At 42.9% G+C, this 8995-nt stretch overlaps 1 protein-coding gene across 3 annotated transcripts; it reads left to right on the plus strand.

Annotated features, from left to right (window-relative positions):
* Nucleotides 1-1044: 1044 nt before the first annotated feature.
* On the plus strand, nt 1045-7484 carry Spty2d1os (SPTY2D1 opposite strand). 3 transcript variants are annotated; one of them, XM_031386737.1, is made up of 4 exons: nt 1045-1265; nt 1717-1818; nt 4257-4294; nt 4936-5047. In XM_031386737.1, exons 1-2 carry the CDS (start codon nt 1197-1199, stop codon nt 1807-1809), a joined length of 162 nt encoding a protein of 53 aa, XP_031242597.1. In that variant the 5' UTR covers nt 1045-1196; the 3' UTR covers nt 1810-1818; nt 4257-4294; nt 4936-5047. The 3 variants fall into 3 exon arrangements, 2 of the variants coding, with proteins under 2 accessions (XP_031242597.1, XP_031242598.1); XM_031386738.1 differs by having other exon boundaries at nt 1717-1809; XR_004123043.1 differs by lacking the exons at nt 1045-1265; nt 1717-1818 and adding an exon at nt 6484-7484 and having other exon boundaries at nt 4040-4294; nt 4936-5108.
* The last annotated feature ends 1511 nt before the right edge of the window (nt 7485-8995 follow it).

Raw genomic sequence — 8995 nt, forward strand, 5'->3', positions numbered from 1 at the left:
AGAGAGAGAGAGAGAGAGAGAGAGAGAGAGAGAGAGAGAGAAAGAGAGGTCTTTGGTGATATCTGAGCAAGCATCTAAGTTCCAAGCTAGGGGCTAGATCAGAATGAAATACATGAAAAAAGGAATAGATTGAAAAGAAGGGATTTTTGTGTAGACCACTCATCTAAGATGTTCGATCATAAAAGGAAATTGGTCACAGGATAGTTGGGAAGCAAACCATTGTGTCAAATGGAGGTGGCTACTTTCTCCTCCTCCTCCTCCTCTTCTTCTTCTTCTTCTTCTTCTTCTTTTCTTCTTCTTCTTCCTCCTCCTCCTCCTTCCTCCTCCTCCTCCTCCTCCTCCTCTTCCTCCTTCTCTTCCTCTTCCTCTTTTTTTTTTTTTCAAGGCAAAGTTTTCTCTGGCTGTCCTGGAACTCAGAAATCCGCCTGCCTCTGCCTCCCAAGTGCTGGGATTAAAGGCGTGTACCACCAGTGCCCAGCCCCCTCCTCTTTTAAAGGACCAGGAATTCCTGTGGCTTTTGATAATCTAGAAGAGAGCCAGTGATGAACTGACCATGAGCACTGAAGAATGTGAGGACCCAGTGCTTTGAGGAAGCCTCCCTCTTCTTCCTGAGGACCTGTCCTTCTTCAAGATAGGATAGGTCTTGTAGGGATAAAAATAGAGGTAGCTGGAAGAAATGGGTTAGGGGTCCAAGGACAGGGTCCAAGCTTGTTCTATAGAAAGCTTGACTACACGAGGCCTTGTCTCAAAACAACAGATGTATTGTTTTTATAGACTTCAGTTTGTTTCATTAGTGGCTGTCATAGTGACACACCTTTTCAAATCTGATCTCTAATCAGTAGTATGCCTGGTACAAGTCACGTGGGTTTTCTGAACCTTCATTTTTCACTAGTGAAATGGGGTTATAACAATAGTTCCTACCTTTTGGTAGTGCTGTGCATTAACGTCTACTAAGAACTTATGGTCAAAGTACCTATGACATATTGAATCCTAGCCACATGAACAATGATGTCACAATGCCTTCCCAGACTCCAGCTTCTTCATTAGAGAGTCTCAGATCCTTTGGAACCAAGGAATGGAACTAACATGCGACAGTCTGTCAACTGAAAGTTTCATGAGTTCGCTCCTTTGCTAAGATCTTGGCGAACAGTCCCTTACTGTGTGATTGTGGCTCAGAAATTATTTTTCTTTTGGTGATGATTGTGCTGGGCTGGATGCTTTTCGTTGGCCTTGCGTCCTACATGGGCACATTTCCAGAGGCGATGGTAAGTATCAGCCTTGCATCCCTGCTAGGTCTGGATCTGCCTCATACTTCCATCTGGGATTTCTGACCAAGTAGGAAAGGGTTTTTAGCACTAACTGGAAGCCAGGATGTGACAGAATGGAGCAGTCTATTCTCCTCATCCCCCTGGGGCATTCTTTTTTGGAGGGGGTAGTATCCCCTACCTCTGCTTAGATAGATGTCACTTGTATCCATGACTTAGAACATCTTCCATTCTGTTTGTGTGTTTTGTTTTGTTTTGTTTTTTAACAGCATTTTACACTGGACATGGTGACTAACTTAAACCAAGTTTTAAACCAAGTAGATGAGTTTCTATTAGGGACATCGGGCTGGACATATAGTTTGTGCAGTCCCTCCCCAATCACCACACACAGTGACTTTCCTTGGCATCAAAGGGTGGGGCATGTCTACCTGTAATTTTCTTTCTGGCTCAGCCTCCAACTCTAAGGTGGAAAGAGAGGTTGCCTAGTCGGGAGAACAAGGCACGACGAAGGATCCAAGTTTTGGAGGAGGAGCTGCTGCTATGAGTGAGTCAGGTCTGTTGGTCTGGGTCCCCCTAACCTCAGAATGCTCCAACACCTTGTAGGCTCAGGGAGAAGTTTTACCCTTGTGGGAAACAGGCAAACCATAGAATGGGAATGGCTTGAGATGCAGGGAACGGAAGAAGCCTGGGGGCTACTGCTGGGGCGAGCAGTCTGAGGATGGGTCTCACAGGGTTCCTTCTGAATACCTTCCACTTATTATTCCCTTCTTTCTCAAACTATACTAGCATATGTTAGTCATATAAACTATTTATCATACATTTGTAATAACAATTATATTAAGAGCATCTATATGTCCATGTATATAATAGACTTTGATCCCATTACTCCTCCTCTTTACTCTCTCTCGTTTTCCTTCCTTGTCTCCTTTCTCTTCCTAAATAGAGCCTTTGTTCTCTCTCGTTTTTTGAGACATAATCCTGGCTGCCCTGGAACCCACTATATAGATCAGGCTAGCATCAAACTTGACCACAGAGGTCTACCTTCCTCTGCCTCCTGAGTGTTGGTGTTACAGTCATGTGCCACCATAGATGGCTCAGACTGAAATGACTAAGGCAATGCCATCGTGTTACAACTTTCTTTTGCAGCTGCTTAGACACTTCTCAGCCTTCTCCCCACCCACCTAACAGCTGCATCTGCCTTGGCAACACCTTTGTCTGTGACCCTTAACCATGGTCCAGACATATTAAAAAAAAAAATTGATGCTTGTGCAAGCTAAAACAAAAAACTAAAATAACAAGAGGCCATGTAAATCAAAGATAATTGCTATTTGGTATTTGGAAAAACACTGCTGAGTTGTGTAAGAAAACATGTTACTAGGCTACTCCAAATCCTTCACAGATGTGACCGCCCCCCTCAGTCCCCAGATGCAATTGTGGCTTTTGTCTTTAAAAACACTGCATGCTTGAGTTTAAAAACACTAAGACATTTTGGAGGCACAAGCCCTCTCTCGGTCTGGCCATTAGAAAAAGGACTTAGAGTTTTAAATGGCTGGCATAAGCTTGCGTAAGTCATTTCAGGATGAGTACTTTTCATGCCCCATGTGAAGGTAACATAAACTTGAGATCAAGCCCTAACTTTGCAGCTTACAGAGAAACTTGAGAGGTTTCAATCTTCTGCATGTCAGTTTCTTCACTGGTAAAACTGGAGATATCTTGATCTTTCACTACTTGTGTGAAATGTCACATTTGGGAATCTACATAAGGTGTTTTAACGCAAAGCTTGAAAATTAGTGAACTAGAAATTTTACTAAGTGAAATGAGAACCTGTCAGTGAACTGTGGTGACAGTAGCTGGGTCACCCACAACACCTAACACCACACAATCACCTCATTAGTGTGTGTGTGTGTGTGTGTGTGTGTGCGTGTGGGTCCGGTGCGAGCCAGATCTCAGAGTGTCTCACACTTCTCCTGCTGGAAACAGAGGGTAACACCCTTTCAGCAACTCCTTAGTCTGGGCTTCCAGCAGTCTACCCATTTCATCCAGATTCGTTTATTTTATTTTAGAGCAGTGCCATTTATAAAGACTTCTCTTAGTAGTCTTAATATGCTGAGTCGAGAGTAGAAGGATGTGGGGGGAAAGGACCCTAGAAGGCAGAGGAGGGTAGCTCCAGCCGCAGGTATAGTAAGAGCAGGGGAGGGTAGCTCCAGCCTCAGGTACACTAAGAGCAGGGGAGGGTAGCTGCTGGCCTTTGGCTCTCCATCACATTGTGTGGGTGTGTCGGAAGAAGTGCTACCTGTTTATTGAGTCACTGTTTATTGAGCTATGTGCCTCTAAGGCACAGCAATGATTTTGTGCCTGCGTGCCAGCTGTGAAAGAGCGGCCCCCCACCCTCCAGCAGCTCCTTTCTTCTTTCTGTCCCTTTCCTAGGGAGGCTACTAGGAGGTTTAGGCAGCAAGGTGAGGGCTGGGTATCACTTCACAAAATGCAAGCAAGACTTTTCTTCCTTAGGTAGTTTAATAATAGCCTAAGTTTGTTAGTCCTACACGCCCCCAAACCAACCCAGGAGGTTCTGATTCACAGCAATCCTTTTTTGCCCTAATAGTTTAAGCAAATGCATAGCTTATCATGTAAATGACTTACAGGAGTGGGATTGCTCCCTTTCCAGGTTTCTTTCATCCAAACAAACCTAATGTCCTGGCCAACCATTGCCACTCTAACCCTTGAGGCCCCCCCACTCCCCATGTCATAGGAACTGATGTCACAATTAGTGTCTGAGTCTGGCCTCCCCAAAATGGCCATTTTAGTTTAGACTAGACCTCAAAGTTCACCAGTCAGGAAGTGCCATGCTGGGTCACCCACCATCTGGTCTGGAATGAAGCCAGGGATCCCCAGGACTCTGCAGATAGATCCAAGCCTTCCAATAACCATCCTGCCACCAGCAGCCAAGGCGGCCCAGGATGATCGTTGTCTTATGGATGGTTCTCATTGCAGGAACGATGTGGAAGGGATATAAATATCCCCCAGGAGGGGTAAGTATACTTTTGACTTCTTTATTGCTGGAGAGTCCCCGGCATTAACACAGGAAGCATGAGAATCTAACCCTAGTAACTTAAGAAACAGATTCTCTTCAGTTTTTGAGAAAAAGTTCCCATAATTTACCTCCTCCTACTGTGGGCTACTCAGAACTGGGAGCTTGCCAGGTTTCTTTCATGTACCTTTAAGGAGCAGATGTCTCACAGCCTGGGATAGTCTCAGAATTAGCAATGGGAAGAAGTCTGCCTTGGTCTTCCTGCCTCTGCCTCCTGACTGCTGGGATCAGACCAGGGCCTCTGCATGATAGGCATTTACCATCCGAGCCTCACCTCAGCTTCCCATGTGTTTTTGTGCATTTATTTAAGAATGGAGGTAGAGTATTTGTGATCCAGGGTCAACATTAATCTCTGTAAAGCTGACAGAATGTTTAAAATGTTTAGCGTCAGCATTATATTTAGAATCAGCCCCGTTCTGCAAACCTACCCAGTGGGGTTTCTAGTGGCAGACATCTCTGCACTCCTGTCAGTTCCCCACAGTGCTGAGCACCTCCTGCTAACAGGATCAGTCTTTAGCAACTGCCTCAGCCCCACACCCAAGCAATGCTAGAGCTTCCTGACATATGCTTTTCTCCCCCCAGACCCCTCTGGAAGTAAACAAAGATGACCCTGGTGAACCCATGCAGCTGTGAAGATCACCCAACTGCAAAGTTCCTGTTGTAGGTTTCGCATAAAGTAATCGCACATTAGTCATTCTGTGTAGTTACCACACTTTTTAAGAAGAACAAGAGCAATATCCTAACAGAGAATGAGGGTGAGTGGGTAGGTGGGTATGAATGGGTGGTGACCACGTTCTGTTTGTTGGAGCCTCTAAGACTGAGATTACTTTAAATTTTCCCTTGTTCTGTAATCTTAAGTAATGATTTTTAGGCCCAGTTTCCAAATAATACACTCCAAGTCCAGAGTCCAAAGGTAAAAATTACCCTATGCAGGGATGGAGTGGGCCAAGGGGAATTGTGCATGGACCACTCATTCCAATTTGAGAGGCTAAAGGGAGATTTTAATCTTCACCTGAACCCACTAAAGCTGGGTATTTGCTCCATTTTACAAAGTGACTAAAGAGAAGCTTAGAGGCTCAGGTGTCTTGCCAGCACAGGAGAGATTTAGACACAGGATTTCACCACAAACACCTATGCCTTATGTGCTAAGGCAATGGTTAAACAAGACCAATCTTGTTGCCTAAATAGCTCCCACCCCTGAAAAGATCCAAAGAAGTTGCCCAAAACTCCTTTTAAAATATTTACTTTTATTATTATTTATTTATTTTTGATATTAAAAGACAGGGTTTCTCTTACTATACTGGAACTCTATAGAACAGGCTGACCATGAATTCAGAGCTCCACCTGTCTCTGTCTCACAAGTACTGGGATTAAAGACATGCCCTGTGCACTGAAGGCTGGCCATATACAGGCCTCTGATTCCCCTGGAGTTTAAGGTGATTGTGAGCTGCACAATGTGGGTGCAGCAGGTCCTCTGCAAGAGCTCTTAGATAGGTCATGCTCTTAATCTGAGCCATCTCTAGACCTCTGATGATCCTTTAAGAGATAAGATATATAGAAACAAAACCAGCTCTCAATATGATCGAGTGAATTTGAATTCAGGGATGGGAGTCTAAATATAATATCTAAGTAGCTAATGAATCAGGAGACTGGGCCCTAAAATCTTACATGCTCTAAAACTGAGATAAGTGTGAGGGGGATGGGGAGGTGGGGGAGGGAAGACCAATATTGTGGTGACTGTTTAAGAGAGCAGACTAGGCCCAGCAAAGCAGCCCTGTAGCTTACATAGAAAACTGTTATTTGGAGTTCTTACCACTTCTTAAGAGGTCCTACACTGAGAGTGTGGAGACCAAAAGTCAATGCCAGGTGTTCTCATTCCCTACCTTGATTAGACTGGCCAGTCAGGGAGCCTTTGGAACCCACCTGGGCACTGCTAAGTGCTGGATTTACAGATGGCTGCCATCATGCCTCCCTTTATGTGCTGCAACTCTGAACGAGACTTTTTTTTTCCCGGCAAGCACTTTATACATCCTCTGGCCCCCCAAGATTACCCTGCTTATGGAAAAGAGAATGAATATAAAATCCACACATGTCATTCATAGTAACTCTTACATTTCTTACATGACCTAGACTCAGCTCATTGTAGTGGGTCAAGTTATCTACATTCCCTGCATGCATGGGTGTGTCCGCTAATCTCGGGACATTCCTAAGGACTCATCATCAACCACCCATCAGCCCCTGTACGTCTCTGTGTTGCTTGTACTGAGGCCAGAATGCACTGGGTGTTCTCTATCACTGCCTTGCTTCCAGGTAAGCTGTCTTTAGGAACTGGGGTCTTATTTCCCAGACTTGGCTAGAAGCCAGCAAGCCCCAGTTCCTGTTCTGCCTTTCTTGGAGCTGGGCTTAACATGTGGGTGTTGGGTGCTCATCTGGTTGTGTGTGTGCTACATGTTACTCCTGTCCTGGTGGTTGTCCAGCGAACATGCTCAAACCACTAAGCCATTTCTCCAGCTCCTCATGCTCCTCTGTTATAGGAAATCTGAACTGGTAATTCTGACAAGAGGAATTATATAGCACTTCTACTGTTTCTTTTCCATTTGAATAAACCTTCAAAACCCTGAATCATAAAGCTAGATTCCATTGCTCTAACCACATCCAGGTTTTTTGTTTTTTGTTTTTAATTTTATGTTTTGAGTGTTTTGCCTGCATGCCTGGTACTGGTAGAGATTAGAAGAGGGTGTCGGAGCCCCTGGGACTGGTATTGAGTCACTGTGTGAGTGCTGAGAATTGAATTTGAGTCCTTCACAAGGGTAACAAGTACTCTTAACCACTGAGCTGACTCTCCAGCCCCTATTTTCCGTTTTTTTTTTTTTAAACTTGGTGTCTGAGAACACAATGGTATTCCGACAGTGGAAAGGTGGAAGAGAAATTAGTGGTAGGCTTAACAGATCCAGGTACATAAGAGGCAACAAGCAGGAGTGTGTCCAAGGGACAAGCCTGACCTTAGAACCTAATAAGCCTACAGAGGTTGCTAGCTAGTACAGTGTTCCAGATGATAAGGAATAACTTTAAGTTTTGATCAATAAATGAAAACCAGTAAAAATATCAATAAAATATTTTAATGCCTACAATTTCTTGTATACATAAATTGCAAAACATTCACCTGTATATGCAGAAGTGTTCTCTTCTGCAGCTCAACAGCACCAGGAAACAAGCTAAGCTACGTCAAAATGGTTTTCTTTCATATTTGATTTGTCCATTATGTAAAAGACATCATGGATTTAATAATGCCAAAGAGATCTATATTCCACTCTTAACCACACACTAAACACCTGAATATGTATTTCATCACATCCACTCACAAAATAAATAGTCTAATCAGCACACTGAAAATAAAACAACCAGTCTCTCTTTATATATTTATTCTCTTTCGAAAAATGTTTTGGTCTCCTGCTATATCTCAGAAATGTACTACTAGCTGCTTTTAAGTTATAAAATACAAAATAATTTATTTCTTGGAGAAAATCTTGGGGGTTACCATTACAAAAATGAAATTTTGAGTTCCTGTAGGCTTTGTTACAGTCTTTGAACTTTCTCATGGCACACACGTAGGGCTGCCTGTGACATGTGGTACCCTGCTTCTAAATGGACATGACTACATCCATTGCTTAGAGAAAATACAAAGACCAGTTCTGAAGTATCCTTAAAAGAGAGTGCCCTTTGCTTTAGCAAGGGGACTGTGCAATCAGAGCCATGAGTTCCATGAAAATGACTTTCTTGTCGCATCATTTGTTAGAGAATGCCACACCCATGATCATGTAACATTACAATTGTGAAACAACATTACTACATTCGAGAATTAACATCACCCAATAAAAGGCACATCTTCAAATATTGAATCAAAATCTGAAAATCAAAACAGTAGAGAGAATACATTAAAATCAAGCACTTACTTTGTAAACTTTGAAAAAAATAACAGCCTGCTGCTGCTGCTTCCAATGCTTGTGAGCGTTTTCTAAGTGGTCAGGAAATACAGAAGAGCAAAATGGAAGACATGATTTGGACTTACAATCTTTCCTGTGTTTTTTCAATGAGCCACACAAGCGTACTTATGTAAAAGTTGATGCATATCTGTTACAGAAATGCATTCATACATGATATACATTACAACCTCACTCTACCAAGTTCTGAAACTTTAATCTAGCACAATGGTGCCTTTCTGTGCAAACAGCTGCACCCTGAAATTGAGTACAGTAAACTTCAGCCACCAGTAACTTTGACCGCAATTACAGATTCCAGGGTTATTTAAAGAAAATCACAGAGAAACACAAGTGATAGCAATAACATGTTCCAAACCTACTTATCAAGCGGAATATTACTCCCTTTATATTAATGGTGGGCTAGGAAAAGGGAAGTTAATAGACTTAACTTCCTACATAAACACCTACATGGAGAGTTAGAAGTGTTCTTCTATACCCTCTAAAATTAAATCCTTGCACTTTATCAAAGTTTGAAACTCAATTCAAAATGAGTTTGTTTTAAGGACTGGGTCAAATGGTCCCACAAAGGAAGGTGAAACATGATTACCCATAATACTCAAGCTTAAAGAATGAAGATATCGTGGACAAATGCATAAAGTCCG

The sequence above is a fragment of the Mastomys coucha genome, unplaced genomic scaffold (genome assembly GCF_008632895.1).
Source record: "Mastomys coucha isolate ucsf_1 unplaced genomic scaffold, UCSF_Mcou_1 pScaffold21, whole genome shotgun sequence".
NCBI lineage: Eukaryota > Metazoa > Chordata > Mammalia > Rodentia > Muridae > Mastomys > Mastomys coucha.